Source organism: Natator depressus, chromosome 4 (assembly GCF_965152275.1).
Source record: "Natator depressus isolate rNatDep1 chromosome 4, rNatDep2.hap1, whole genome shotgun sequence".
NCBI classification, from domain to species: Eukaryota; Metazoa; Chordata; order Testudines; family Cheloniidae; genus Natator; species Natator depressus.
In genome coordinates, this window is record NC_134237.1 from 134,517,623 (window position 1) to 134,533,663 (window position 16,041).

At 40.6% G+C, this 16,041-nt stretch overlaps 1 protein-coding gene across 2 annotated transcripts in view; it reads right to left on the bottom strand.

Moving 5' to 3' along the window:
• DNAAF9 (dynein axonemal assembly factor 9) overlaps positions 1-16,041 on the bottom strand; it is a 97,138-nt gene that overhangs the window by 19,515 nt on the left and 61,582 nt on the right. For both annotated transcript variants that reach the window (XM_074951938.1, XM_074951937.1), the window contains exons 25-26: positions 12,708-12,833; positions 10,346-10,383 (exon numbers count right to left, since the gene is read on the bottom strand). In XM_074951938.1, coding sequence (XP_074808039.1) covers positions 10,346-10,383; positions 12,708-12,833 — 164 coding nt within the window. The remainder of the gene's footprint in view (positions 1-10,345; positions 10,384-12,707; positions 12,834-16,041) is intronic.

A 16,041-nucleotide genomic window follows, 5' to 3' on the forward strand; every position in this document is an offset into this window, starting at 1 on the left:
CTAGTTCATAATTTTGACTGAAAACAAATCAACCATATATTTAGCTTCCTATTGTGTGTAAATGACAGCACAATAGGTGTGCACCTCAACCCAGCATTACAGACAACTACCATCAGGATTGAAAAGAATGCAAAAATAGGCAAGGATTAAAAACAAAATTAAAAAGAAATAGGCAAGGAGGCAATGGTTAAAATGCCAAGCCAGAAACAGGAAGCAAATACACTATGCATTAATAAGGAAGATGAGAAAAGAAGTCTCCTCATAATTCCTTTTCCTCCCCCCAACTCCCGCATTTGCCTATTTAGAATTACTTTTATGGCAGTGACCGTCTCGCATTTGTCTGTACAGTCCCATGCAGATCTAGGGAGCTACAGACAATTGTTTCCGCTCTGTGGAGCTTACAAATTAAGGGTCTACTCATGCAGGCACATATATCAGTATCTTTACCCATGGAAGTAAGTATTTACAAAATTAGGCCCTATATTAAACTGGCAGACCACAAAGTTGAGATGAAGGAGACAAAGCCAGGGAGGAGGTGAAGCGGGGACGGGGGTTTGTGAAATGAAAACTAGGAGATGGTTAAATACACAATTTCACACCTTAACGATTTTGACCTTTTAGTATTTGAATCACCCCCTCCCCTCCCTCTTCTGTTTCTAAAATCTGTGTTTCCAAAAAGGCTTCGGTTTGTTTACTCCTTTTATTTATACACCTGCCTAACCGATGAGGTTATCAGGAATGTGCACAGCTCTGAGAATAGCGCGTTAGATAATGAAGTTCAGAAACAGCAGGGGAAACTCACAAACCTATGCTTCACAGTGATAATGATTCCGTTTTGTCCTCAGCAAAAAAAATATCAACTTTAAACACAATGGATATCTAGGACGTTAGATGATGATATCTGGAGCATTCCTTGTCCATGCAGAAAAAAGAGATTACCTAGACAGAACAGTTGCAGAGAACAATTTGGAAGCAAAAAGGGATTGCAGAAGTGTATGGAGGGAATGGATGGAGGCTAGCAAAAAAGCCTCAAAAGCTAACAGCAAAGGAATTTCAGAAGTAGGAAGCCTGCCAAACAACCAGTGGGGCCACTAGATGATCAAGGCGCTAAAGGAGCACTCAGGGAAGATATAGCCATTGCGGAGAAACTAAATCAATTCTTTGCATCAGATTTCATCACACAGGATGTGAGAGAGATTCCCATACCTGAGCCACTCTTTTTAGGTGACAAATCTGAGGAATTGTCCCAGACTGAGCTGTCATTAGAGGTAGTTTTGGAACAAATTGATAAATTAAACAGTAAAATGTCACCAGGACCAGATGCTATTTACCCAGGAGTTCTGAGGGAACTGAAATATGAAATTGCAGAAATATTAAGTGTGGTATATAACTTATCACTTAAATCACCTTCTGTACCAGATGAGTGGAGGATACCTACGGTAACACCAATTTTTAAAAAAGGGCTCCAGGGGTGATCCTGGCAATTACAGGCCAGTAAGCCTAACTTCAGTACCAGTCAAACTGGTTGAAACTATAGTATAGTAAAGAACAGAATTATCAGACACATAGATGTACACGATTTGTTGGGGGAAGAGTCAACATGGTTTTTGTAAATGGAAATCATGCCCCACCAATCCATTAGAATTCATTGAGGAGGTCAACAAGCATGCAGACACAGGCGATCCAGTGGATATAGTGTACTTGCACTTTCAGAAATCCTTTGACAAGGTCCCTCACTAAACGCTTTGAAGCTAAATAAGAAGTCATAGAAGAGGGAAGGTCCTTCTCATGGATCAGTAATGGTTAAAAGACAGGAAACAGAGGGTAGGAATAAAAAGGTCAGTTTTCAGAATGGAGAGAGGTAAATAGTGGTATTCCCCCAGGGATCCATACTAGGACCAGTGCTGTTCAACATATTGGGAAAAAGTTCCTCCTCTGCCTTGGTGGGTCCTGCGCTTATTGGTGGATTTGCTCACCTCAGAGATTCACAGCAGCCCTCAGTTTGGCTACTTTTGCCAGTGGCTCAAACCTGCCATTCACTCAACTAACCTCATCACTGGCCAGCATGGGGAAAAGGAGGAGAACAATCCCCGCCGTCTCTGCTGACCCACCGAGTGGGTCAGGGGACAGGCCAGAGACCTTCCCCTCTGGTGGGACCCACAGTCCAGGTCAACTCCTCTTATATCAAATAGGGAGATGGGGAGAATGGAGGGAACCCGGGCTCGACCTCTACTCCGGGTTCCAGCCCAGGGCCCTGTGGATTGCAGCTGTCTACAGTGTCTCCTGTAATAGCTACAACTCCCTGGGCTACTTCCCCATAGCCTCCTCCCAGCACCTTCTTTATCCTCACCACAGGACCTTCCTCCTGATGTCTGATAACGCTTGTACTCCTCAGTCCTCCAGCAGTACACCTTCTCACGCTCAGCTCCTTGCGCCCTCTTGCTCCCAGCTCCTCGCACGCACCTCACTAACTGAAATAAGGTCCTTTTTAAACCAGGTGCCCAGATTAGCTTGCATGTTCTAATTGATTCTAGCAGCTTCTTAATTGGCTCCAGGTGTCCTAATTAGCCTACCTTAATTGGTTCCAGCAACTTCCTGATTGCTCTGGAACAGCCCATTATCTTACTGAGGTGTCAAATATAAAGGGAAGGGTAACCACCTTTCTATATACAGTGCTATAAAATCTCTCCTGGCCAGAGGCAACATCCTGTTACCTGTAAAGGGTTAAGAAGCTCAGCTAAAGCTCAGCTAACCTGGCTGGCACCTGACCCAAAGGACGAATAAGGGGACAAGATACTTTCAAATCTTGGGGGGGGGGGGGGGGGAAGGCTTTTGTTTGTGCTCTTTGTTTACGTGGTTGTTCTCTTGGGACAGAGAGGCCAGACAGAAATCCATCTTCTCCAACCCATCCTAATCCAAGTTTCCAATATTGCAACCAGTATAGGTAAGCCAGGCAAGGCAGATTAGTTTATCTTTTGTTTTATGTGAATTTTCCCTATGTTAAGAGGGAGGTTTATTCCTGTTTTCTGTAACATTTAAGGTTTTGCCCAGAGGGGGATCCTCTGTGTTTTGAATATGAATACACTGTAAATTATTTTCCATCCTGATTTTACAGAGATGATTTTTACCTTTCTTTCTTTTTTTTAAATAAAATCCTTCTTTTAAATACCTGACTGATTTTTCCATGGTGCCAAAATCCAGTGGTTTGGGTCTCTGATGATTTTGTAACCCATTGGTTAGGATATTATTCTCAAGCCTCCCCAGGAAAGGGGGTGTGTAGGGCTTGGGGGGATATTTTGGGGGAAGATGTCTCCAAGTGATCTCTTTCCCTGTTCTTTTTTTAAAATGCTTGGTAGTGGCAGCATACTGTTCAAGGACAAGGCAAAGTGTGTACCTTGGGGAAGTTTTTAACCTAAATTGGTAAGAATAAGCTTAGGGGGTCTTTCATGCGGGTCCCCACATTTGTATCCTAGAGTTTGGAGTGGGGAAGGAATCCTGACAGGGGAAAGGGACCTGCTTAATCTGGGGCTAATATATCTACTTTCTATCACACTCCTGTAGCCATCTGGCCTGACTGTCACAATATTCATAGATGATCTGGAAAAAAGGGGTGAACAGTGAGGTAGCAAAGATTGCAGAGGATACAAAAATTACTCAATAGAGTTAAGGCTGAAGCTGACTGTGAAGAACTACAAAGGGATACCACAAAACGGCAGATGAATTTCAATGTTGATAGATGCAAAATAACGCACATTGGAAAACATAATCCCAACTATACATACAAAATGATGGACTCTAAATTAGTGTGACCACTCAAGAAAGATCTTGGAGTCACTGTCGATAGTTCTCTGAAAACATCCACTCAATGTGCAAAGATAGTCAAGAAAGCTAACAATGTTATGAACCATTAGGAAAGTGATAGATAAGACAAAAATATCAATGCCACTACATAAATCAATGGTACATCCACACCATAAATACTGCATGCAGTTCTGGTCACTCCATCTCAAAAAATATAAGAATTGAAAAAGGTACAGAGAAGGGCAACAAAAATAAATTACAGTGTATGAAACAGCTTCCATATGAGGAGAGATTAAAAAGACTGGGACCCTTCAGTTTGGAAAAGAGATGACTAAAGGGGGATGTGATACAAGTGTATAAAATCACGAATGGCATGGAGAAATGGAATATGGAAGTGTTATTTACTCCTGCACATAAACACAAGAATCAGGGGTCACCCAATGAAGTTAACAAGCAGGTTTAAAACAAACATAAGGAAGTACTTCTTCAGACAACACACAGTCAACCTGTGGAACTCATTGCCGGGGATGTTGTGAATCACAGAATCACAGGGTTAGAAGGGACCGCAAGGGTCATCAAGTCTAACTCCCTGTCAAGGTGTAGGATTTGTTGTGTCTATCCATCCAAGACAGATGGCTATACAGCCTCCTTTTGAAAATCTCCAGTGAAGAACCTTCCACAACCACCTGAAATAGTCTATTTCATTGTCTTACTGTTCTACAGTTAGAAGTTTTTCCTAAGATTTCATCTAAATCTGCTATGCTGTAGTTTGAACCCAGTGCCTCTTCTCCTGCCTTCTGTGGCAAAAGAGAACAACTTTTCTTCATCTTTTTAAGGTAGCCTTTCAAGTATCTGAAGATCGCTACCATGTTCCCCCTTAATCTCCTCTTTTCCAAACTAAACATACCCAGTTCCTTCAGCCTTATCTTGTGTGGCTTGCATTCCATCCTTATGATCATCTTTTTCGCTTGCTTCTGGATCCTTTCCAGTTTCTCTACATCCTTCTTATACACTGGTGACCATAACTGGACACAGTACTCCAACAAAGGCCTAAACAGTGCCGATTAGAGAAGTACTATCACCTCCCACGACTTGCATGCCTTCCTATTATCTTCCGTTACCAGCTCACCTTCTCCATTGAGCAGTGGATCCACACCATCCTTTCTTTTTTTGTCTGACATATTTCAAGAATTTCTTCCTGTTGTCTCTAACATTTTTTGCCAGCTGTAACTTATTCTTTGCCTTGACTTTCCTGATTTTGTCCCTAAACATTTGGGCTATTCCCAGGTATACTTCCTTGGTGACATGCCTCCTTCCATTTCCTGCGTGTATCCCTTTTGGTTTTTAGATTGCTGAAAAGCAACTTGAGAAGAGCCACAGGAGGCCAGTGTGGCTGCACATCTTTCCTCTGTGTCGGAATAGTTTGATGATGAGCCTCTAGTATTGCATCTTTTAAGAACTGCCAGCCCCCTTCAACTTCTTTTCTTCCTAACTGGTCTTCCCATGGGACCTCGCCTACTGTTTCTCTGAGTCGGGTGAAATCCACCTGTCTGAAGTCCATTGTCCTTGTTTTGCTGTTCTCACATGCTCCTTTCCATAGGATCTTGAATACTATCAGATCATGATCACTTCCTCCCAAGTCCCCGACCACCTTCACATTCGCAACTAATTCATCACTGTTGGTCAAAATCAGATCCAAAATGTCAGACCCCCTACCTGTTTCCTCAACTTTCTGACTCAAAGCTGTCGCCCTCACATACTAAGAATTTGCAGGATGTATCATGTTTTGCTGCAATAGTCTTCCAACAGATATCAGGGAAGTTAAAAGCCCTCTAACTGACACCACCTACAAATAGCCATATGAAGGCCAAAACTACAGCGGGGCTCAAAAAAGAATTAGGTAAGTTCATGGAGAATAAATCCATCAATGGCTACTAGCCAAGATGGTCAGGGATGCAATCCCATGCTCTGAGTGCCCCTAGTCTCAGACTGCCAGAAGCTGGGAATGGAAGACAGGGGATGGATCACTCAATGATTGCCTGTTCTGTTCATTCCCTCTGAAGCACCAGGCACTGGCTACTGTTGGAAGACAAGATACTGGGCTAGATGGACCACTGGTCTGACGCAGTATTGGTTGCTCTTATGTCAAAGAGTTTGGGCAATTTTTAAAAGCTTATGCAAGGAAGGAACTGAAATAGAACTGTTTAAAGGTCTACATAGTATTGCCAGGTGCTGGGTAAATTTCCCATCACAGTTCTGCCAATCCACTTCTGACCAGACCTGTTAATTTCTGTGAGTATCAATAATGTTAAATAATATGATTTTATAATAGCAACACATATCCATTAAGTACAGAGATTAGACTATGGAAAAGAACTGTACATCTAGTAATAAAGGTTAATAGATCAAGCTATTGTGCCTACTGATGCCTAAAACAGGAGTTTTCATGCAAGATAGCCAAATATGGTCAATACAAAGGAGGAAAAAACAACGTGCGACATCAGAGGCACACAAAATCCTAAAGGCAACAGAACAATGCCTCAGTCAAAACTCAGCTCTGATTATATTTAGTGTTCAGATTTCCTTATTTTAAAATGTGCAGTTTTTCCTCTGAAAAATAATGTGAAAATGGCAACTTCTTCAGCACATAGGCTTTGCCCTACTGGATTAGACCCCTGGTCCATCTAGTTCAGTATATTGTCTCAGACAATGACCGTTCAAGTAGATACTTCTGAGGAAGGTGCAAGAAACCCTGCAGCAAGCAGATGTTGGGTAATTACCACCAGGGGAGTCTCCACCTTACTCCTGATAGAATGGCTTGAAGCAGGTGGTTTGTATTCCTCCAATTTCCCCCCCCACTTTTAATATTTTTATGAACAACTCTGGATATTCTCATTATCCATAATGTTCAATCCTTCTTTGAATCTTGCTGACTTAGTGGTCTTAACATCATGTGGCAATGAGTTCCAGTCTAATTACGTACCATACGGATTTTTTTTTATCAATTCTGAATTTTCCACTTTTTAATTTCATTAAGTGTCTCTTTGTTCTTATGCTAACAAACAGAGGTAATAGAAGTTCTGACTCCAGCTTCTCAGTATCATTATTTTATATACTTCGACCATATCCCTTTCTATTCATCTCATCTCTAAATTACACAATCCCAATCTTCTCAATCTTTGTACCAGAATTTTCCCATGTCCCTAATTCTTGTTGCTCCTTTCTGTGTTCCCTTTAATTCTGCAATTCAGCACTGAACATTGTATCTCAGATGAAGAAAAAACCCACAGATTTATATAATGGCATCATAATACTTTCCACAATGGTCATCATCCCATTCTTACTCAGATTTGCTTCCTTTGAGAGTCCCGAGTCACTTCGGTTTACTTTTGTGATAAAAGTAACGTTTTTGCTACTATTTCTCAGCACTGAAGAGCGAACATACGTGGGAAGGATGCTGTAGTCTATTATGACACAAGCATAACAGAACTCTACATAAAAACAGCTACAAGAAGAACTGTTTGTCCCCAGTTATTATTTGTATTACTGTAACCCCTAGGAGCCCAAGTCATGGATCACAACCTCACTGAACAAGGGACTGTACAAACACAGAACAAAAACAGTCCCTGCCCCAAAGAGCTTAAAAGCAAGTGACAGATTGATACAGACAGACTGGGGAAGACAAGGAAACAGTGAGACAACACTGATGATAGGCAATGGTCACAGCACACCAGCAGCTTAACCACTGTCAAGTTTTTGTAGGCATCATGGCAAAGGAAAGCTTTGGGGAGGGATTTGAAAGCGAATAATGAAGTAGCTTGGCAGATGTTTACAGAGTTCCTCAAGCAAGAGAGGAAGCATGAGAGAAAGCAGGAAGGTACTTATTTGAGAATTTAAACGAGTGGGCAGTAGAGGCTGGCATCATGGGCTGATCAGAGTGTACACAACTCAACAGCAACTGAGAGGTAAGTAGGGGAAAGATAAGCTGACTGTAAAGGACCTTTTAAGTAATGACAAGCAGCTTATGTTTGATGCAACTGAGAAGGGGAACCAGAGAAGGGATGCAAAAAGAGGGGTGACATGGTCAAAGCAACAGACTGGGAAAATGGACTTTGCAGCAACATTCTGAATAGATATGAATAGGATAGACTATATATGTCAAGGCCAGAGTGAAGGGAGTTTAATACAGTGAAACTCCACAGGCGTAACTGAAGGCAGAAAATGGTCTGCAGAATCTTTCCTACCATTCATGATCTGTAAGAACAGAGACTGACTTTCATATCTCAGGTTGAATTTGCAGGCTGGCAAAAAAAAAAAAAATCTCTTTTCACTTAGAAAAACAGTTATAATTTATGCAACACCATTATTCTCAACACGTTTAACAGGTACCACTATAGTTTTCAATGGGATTGCACAGGTGGTGTTACTGAATGTAGTCTCCCATTTGGAACTTACATAACTATTTGCTTGAGGAGACATGAGAAGGGACAGAACCCAACTCATACCCACAGCTGTTCTGGCCTCCCATTGTGACCAGAGAAAATAGTAGTAAACACATGTTTTTGTTTCAAAGCAAGCAGATGTGACTGAATACCACCACAAACCAGATCTTTTGAACGTGGTGCCATTTTTAATCACTTTTCAGAGTAGAACCAAACGTTAATACTGTATTAAAGCAGAGTATTTCTTATTTAGCTACAGCTACTGGACAACAATCTACTTTCACAAGCTCTTTCAGTAGTACGAAAAAGTAATAACTGTTGTATTTCAATGCAATTTCAATACTTACCTTTATGCACAGGTGACTTTCATAAGTCAATATTCACATTGTACACATTTTTACTCAGTTCTTTGAGTCCAATACACAAGGACGTGGAGTGACTGAAAATTATTATAAATTTTTCTGTGATGTCTAGAGTAGCGGTGCCTAACCTGCGACTGTCAATGTTGTTAGGAAGCAGATTGACACTGCTGCAAATCAATGCAACGGCTGTCAATTTAACAAGTCGAGTGAAGTCCCGCTAACTCAACATCAGAGCACTCTCCAGTCGACCCTGGTATTCCACCGCCCTGAGAAGATTAAGGTAAGTGGACTGGAGGGCATCTCCCGTTAATGCAGTGCAGTGGAGATGCCGGGGTAAGTCAGCCTAATCTACGTTGACTCAAGCTATGTTGTTGACATAGCTGGAGTAGCGTACCTCAGGTTGACTGACCCCGGTAGTGAAGACATGCCCTTTGATTATGAATAAAAAAGATGATCCATGAGCAGTATTCCCGCTAATTTTTTACATCCACATGTGGAATGCATTTTGTTACGTGTACCAATATGGAGGTGATGTGTGACACATCACTTTCATATTGGTGCACATAACAAAATTAATGTGGTGGGGGTGGGGCCGTGGAGTTTGGAGTGTGGGAGGGGGCTCAGAGCCGCGGCAGAGGGTTGGGGTGTGGGAGAGTGAGGTCTCTGGCTGTTGGTGCGGGCTCTGGGGTGGAGCTGGGGATGAGGGGTTTATGGTGTGGGAAGAGGGTTGGGGTGCAGGGGGGCCTCTGGGGTGGGGGCCAGGGATGAGGGGTTTGGGATGCAGGCTGCCCCGGGGCTGCGGTGGGGAGAGAGGACTCCCCCCAGCAGCTTGTGCCTCTCAACCGGTCCCCTCTCCCCAGCCGTGGCAGCTTTAGCGGGCCTGGGCCTGGCCAAGGGAGGGGCACCTCTCCCCCGGCCGTGGCAGGTCTGTGCTGGGGCAGGCAGGGAGGGGCTCTCCCAGCCCCAGCCCTGAGCCCCTGCACAGGGCTTAATGGGCAGCTGAGCAGCCACACAGCTTAGAGGGAACTTAGTCCATGAGCCATGCTCTGCTTTTTAAACTGAAGCATCTGAATAATTCCTGTTTGCGACAGGAAGTTGGAGGGTGTGGTGGTGGAGAGGGGCTCAGGGTGGGAAGGAAGGAAGTGGGAGGACACCTTCCACTGCACAGCTCACATGTGCTCTGATCTGCTTCCCCACTGCCCCCCACCAGCTGCATCACAAAGGAGGAAAAAGAGGCTAGCTCTAAATTGCACTAGGCTACGAGAGCATGCCTGACTCTGCCTGAGCCTAAGGGGTGCCCAGGAAAGGCTGACTCCCCTTCCGTTCACTGAGGTCCACGAGAGAAGGACATTAGTAGGAACCGAGAACTAACAGTTAGTTTTAGCTTGTTGATTCTCTGTCAGCCCAGGTTACAGCAGCCAGGAGGCTGCTCTACATTGTGCTGGCTGACGACAGTGCCCTAGGGACCACACTCCATCTGCGGATAGCTGGAATGCATTATTCTCCAGCCATTCCTCCCTCCCAAATGATCTATTGTGGAGAGAGAGGCATCGAAAGCAACTATTTAGGACAGAGAATGTACCTCAAAGTATTGATATTGGCCTCTTGACAGTTCTGCAAAATACATGTTTGGCCCTTAGGCTGAAAAAGTCAGAAATGCCTGCTATAGGCAACATTTAAAGCCCGGGTATTGACAGGTTTTGTTCTGCATCATTTCCCAAAGAAACAAAGTTTAATTACCTTGTGAACACTGATCCAGGAATTTAGGAAAAAGGAATCTGGAAAATTAAAGAAGAAATCTTAATGTTAAAAATTACGGTACAAACGGATGCTCTCTACTAACAGTTACCCAATAGTATCTATTTCTAGGCGGCTTTCTATTCTTTGCATTTATACTAACTATGAATCAAATTCAAGCATGCTTTTCATTTAACAGAAGCTTCACTGTGAAAGCTTATTAGCAAGTGAACCACATGTAACCCTTGTTTCATATGCAGAACCTTTCAGAAGTGATGCAAAATACAAAAAATGTGCTAGGATAATTGGGATAATCAATACAGGTGTCTTTAACTAGGTAAGGTGCTAGAAGTAATTGGGGTAGATGTCTACACCCTGAAAAACAGGAGGAAGACACTAGGTCAGATAAGAAGGGTCTATAATAATTAACGATTTTAGTTTGTGGTAAATAGCTAATATAGCAGGTAGTTTTTAGAATCACTTTGGAACAGCAAGTGTCAGTTGCAAACCTGCTCCCAGGATTGAATGAAGTATTAACCTTTTCTGTACCAGCACTGATTTATCTTTCATTAACAAACTGATTGAGACTGGGTGTCCGACATCTAATCAATAATCTAAATCGAGCCCTAACACAAGAATAATCTTTGTGTCAAGTTGAAGACTCCCAGTCATTTGAACATTGCCTACTATTAGACTTAACATGGCGTCACCATCCTGACCCATCTTCAAGACTTCTTTTATGCTATCCCATGGCCTGGAATAGCCTTCCAAGTCATGTTTACTAAGTGGTCTCCCTGCCTCTAAGCACTTTTGGAAAACTAATTTTATGAAGCTTTCTTGTTTCAGGGACTATTTTCTGTTCTATTTCGTCTATCTGGTATTACACTGAGTTAATTAGTAAAAGGTTGGTATATACTTTGAAAAGGTGCAGTATTAAACATGAGTTATTGTTGTATCTCAGGGTTGTGCCTTTAGAATACATCATAAGCTTTATAGGGCAGGATTTGTATTTGGTGCATTTTACCAAAATGCACAGCAGTGACACCATTTATCAACTTCATCAAACCTGTAACAAGCTCAAGTAAAGGGGTAATATTCTAGAACAAAAGAAAGCCCTCCATTGGATACCTACAGTAATTAAACTTTGGAGGACAAGAGGTTCTTTTTGTAAATACAAAAGATTCAGATCAGACAGCAAGACACAATCTACTCTTCTGGAACTCTCAAAGCTTCCATACTCAGAAAGACTGACTGCAGCATAAAGCCATTTTAGGTCTGCCAGATTCTGCTCTTTTGCAAGCTCTTACAGAAGGAAGCTTCAAAGTGAGGCAGAAATAGACACTACATGGGCTATGTCTTTGCCATCAACAGCTACTTCACTTCAGGAGATAACCTGCAATTCTTTCATCATTCTCTTAATGAAATATTTATAGTAATAACCTTCATTTGTGGTTAACATTATCTATGTCAAATTGAAAGATTATGGTGGAGGCACTTGGTATTTACTCAAAGAGATAGAATTCATGTGTTTGAATCCACCAATCTGCTTACTGAGATCACAAATAGCTGTAAAAATTGTGTGTAGTGCTTATATCTAGGACCACGGAGTCTTAAAATCAGCTCTGTTCCACATCCCTTGAAAAGCATTTTAACAAAGTATCAAGTTTTTGTCATCTCTGCAGTTTGGGTTGGGCACATGGGAAGAGTTTATGAAGTGTATTTTGCATTTAAAGTTTAAGTTGCTTGGCTGCGTGCCAATTTTAAAGAAAATAATCTAAGAAGTGCAACTAGCACTTCCAGAATTTCCTCTCCCATCTTTTGCCACTATATTTTGTAAAATTCGAAACCAAGAAAATTCACATCTTGAATGCGTAGTGTCTTCATTTGATAGCTGACTTTAAGAAAACAAAAAGTAATAATCAGGTACCCAAACTGAAATAAAAGTTACTTATTGTCTGGCAATATGAAGGAATAAGAAAGATTCACTGAAGAATCACTACAATGATTTATGTGCTTTGTAAAAAACAACAACTATAATCTGTTTCTCTTTTTGTTTGTTCCTACATAATCCACAGATGACATTAATTTCTTTTTCCAAGTTAAACCTTTTGAGAACAAAATCTTGCTTTTCCAGTGGATGACAATCCTACATTAAATGTATAAATCAAGCTGCATTTAAAAGCTCTGTTAAAATTATGTAAACTCAAAACGAGAACATTTATTGAGGTTACAACACAATAAGCCAGCTCAGCTGTGCACAAGCAACGCAGCATAATATGGCTGCATCATTCTTACAAGGTTTTAGAACAGACCAAACTATATATACACGAACAGTACACAAAACAATTCAGATTTTTTAACGTACCGATGTTCCATATAGCAGCTAAGTGGTTCTACGCAAGTAGAAATTGTTCCTATGATAAAAGAGGACTTCACATCAGGGTCAGGGTGAGTCTGCAGTGCCTGTACAACATCAATAACATCTGTATATCTGCAAAGAGAACAAAGTGAAGAAGTGTGAAGTGACAGAAATACAAGAACCATGTCAACAATTAATCAAAAGAAATTACTAGAGTTCTAAGAAAATGCTTGTTACACAATTCAGTATGCAAGAAATTTAGGCATTCAGATATTTACTTACACAAAGAAAAGAGAAGTGCCATCAGAAATTACTGACAGCTATTGCACAATGCACTATTATGAATGTAACACTGAATAAGTGTAAACGTCTGCATTCAAGAGGCACAGAAACAACAAGATAGGAAGAAATTCACATTATGCCTTCTGCAAACAACGTGCATGTTAACTGAAGACTTAAAGGAACACCATAAATTTGACTGAAGTCCAAATTGTAGGTTTTGTAAAGAAAGTACAAAACCCAATGCCAACAGAAATGTTTCTATGACATTTCTTTAAGAATTCCAACTTAAAACATTCCACCTGAATTGAAATATTCCTCCGCTGTGTTTGTAACTCAAACGTTGCCACACTGTACTAGTGCATGAGAACAAAATAAATGAAATTGACTAAACTGAGTTTATGATTAGTAACTTTTAGGCAAATTATATCTTATCCTTTATTTCATGGGCATTAAAAAAAGTCCTCAAATTATATTAATAATTGGGTTTCTCTGTACCAATCGATGCCCAGAGTTCAACTCCCAACAAAATGTGGGAAGTCTAAGATCTACCAGCCCACGCTGCAAACTTTTTAGAATTCTCTAGCGTAGATTCAGCTTCAGACTTTTGGCGAGATGTGGTTTTAGAAATTTAAACCTAAACCCAGAGAATTTACCTGTGGTATAAAGCAACGTTCACCTAACTACTCTATTTTACTATCCATGATGAAAAGCAAACCGTGATCACAGCCAAAACAATGTAAAATATATTAGTAACAGTTAAGAATCTGGCACAAAGGTAATTTATAGGCATATATTAAGAAATCATTAGTTTTTCTTAAACTACAAAACAATCAGCATGAGAATCTTTACACTGAACGCTATTCTAATATTCCCAATAATGGAAACTAGACAAAACAAAATAGTAAAGAGTTTAGTGGTGACCAATGTACATGAGTTTACCTAACAGTATCCTTTTCAAATATTGTACACTTGAAAAGCCGAAACGCTATGACCTAGGGCATGTCTACACTACGAAATTAGGTCAATTTTATAGAAGTTGATCTTTAGCAACTGATTTTATACAGTTGATCATGCACGTCCCCACTAAGCACATTAGGTCGCATTAGACTCCTATAATGGTACCCACTACTGTATTATCTGATTTAGAAATGAATATTACTTCTAAACCAAGATGGAAAAAATTGTTTCAATTTAATCTTACATGTAAATTATCTGATGGGAATGCTGAGTAATCATAGATATTAAATCCAAATGAAGAGCACATTTCTTTAAAAGATTAGAACATTTATCAGTGAAGACAATTTGTGTTTCACTAGTTGAAACTGTTACACTCCTGGCAGCAACAAGGCGGACAAGATTTAATTACTCTGGGAGCAAATACCTGAATACGTTGCCAAGTGTGGTGCCAATGATAGAACAAACAGCACCCTTCCTTCTGATTCAAGACTGACCAATTCCCACCATGGTGCTAAAGTGTGCTGTTGAAGTGGTCATCTTTCAGATGATATATATAAAAACAGAGATTCTATCCACTCATGTTCATTAAAGATCTAATAGCTTTTCCCCCACAAGACTAGGCACTTTTACGTGAAATAGAATCTGACCAAGGCCTACTTAAAATTCCCCCAACAGTTTTAACTGAATATGGTTTTGTTCTTCACAACCAGTTCTAAACCAGAGTTTCAGAGTTTGCATGCTCTGCTGGGCGCAGTCCACTCTGGATCAGAGAGACTATCAGAACATTCAACAGCAAAACCTGTTGCATGTTCACATGTATTTATCTGAATAAGAACAAATGACATAAAAACAAATGTGTAGATTTATTTGTTTCTTGATTTACGCAAATTTAGGTTAAAGGTTGAGATTTTTTAAATCCAAGAGACATGAAATCCTAAACTATGGTTCTCATAGCAAATACAACTCAGGCTTGTCTACATGAACATTTAGTTTGCTTCAAACCGGTGTATGAATCTATCGCATGCTAGCCTGCTGTGCGCTAACAGTCCATATGGACCCTGCTGATGTGCGCTATCCGTTCATTAATGCACTTTAATCCACTCCTGTTTCAAAGCTGCCAGTGAACTGTCAGTGTGCTTCAGCATAGCACACATGGACAGTTAGTATGTGGCAGGCTAGTGTGGGGTAGATTCACACACCAGCTTGCAGAGAACAAAATGTCCATGTAGACAAGCCTTTAGCCTCACTTGGTGTATTAAGGTACTATACATGCAAAGGGCAGAACAACAGTTCTTATAGCTCACATATATCTGTTTTTGTGTTTAAAATCTCACTCACAAAAATTTAACTTTTATGTTCACACTGAGGAAAAAAATAATGAATAACTTATTTGGATCACAAAACCCTGAGATTATTTATTAAAAATCCTTTTGCACTGCTTCTTCAGAATAAATTTACAATGCTTTTTCAAAGAAAGATCTAATTGTGGTATTCAAAGAATTAAATTACATCTTACTTCCTGAAATTAAATATTTTCAAGCCATTCAAAATTAAAGTCTAGCAAAAACCTTTAAGGCTTTTAAGTAATTTCCCACACAATAGGTTTTCCCTTGGAGAGGAATGGGATGGTACTCCACCCTACGGATATTTTTCAAAACATTTTCAGTATCTCAACCTTCAAATATAAAATTAATTGTGAAAAGTAGGATGTTTGTTCAGGTAACACGCTTTTCTGCACGATGCACAAAGCTCTTGTACATTTTTGCTGTACCTTATTGTTTTCTTCGCTACAAATAAATGATATCTACTGGGTAACACAGAGAAGTATGTATTTTGTGGCACTTGCATGCATACAGTAAACACAACAGTTGTCGCTCCAGAAATTAAACAATGCTATAGCGGGTACAGTAACTTCCACCTGCAGTTCTCAAAGTAGTTTACAAGATTTACCTCAGATCCCCCCAAAATCAAGGGCTTTCAAAATGGAGATCAGTACCTTTGGTTGGCCACCATATGTGAAGTGGGATTAAGGGGAGGGGTGGGATACCAATGTCATGCGTTCTCATCGGTTTCTGGAGGATGAGTGTCTCGCTATCATGAC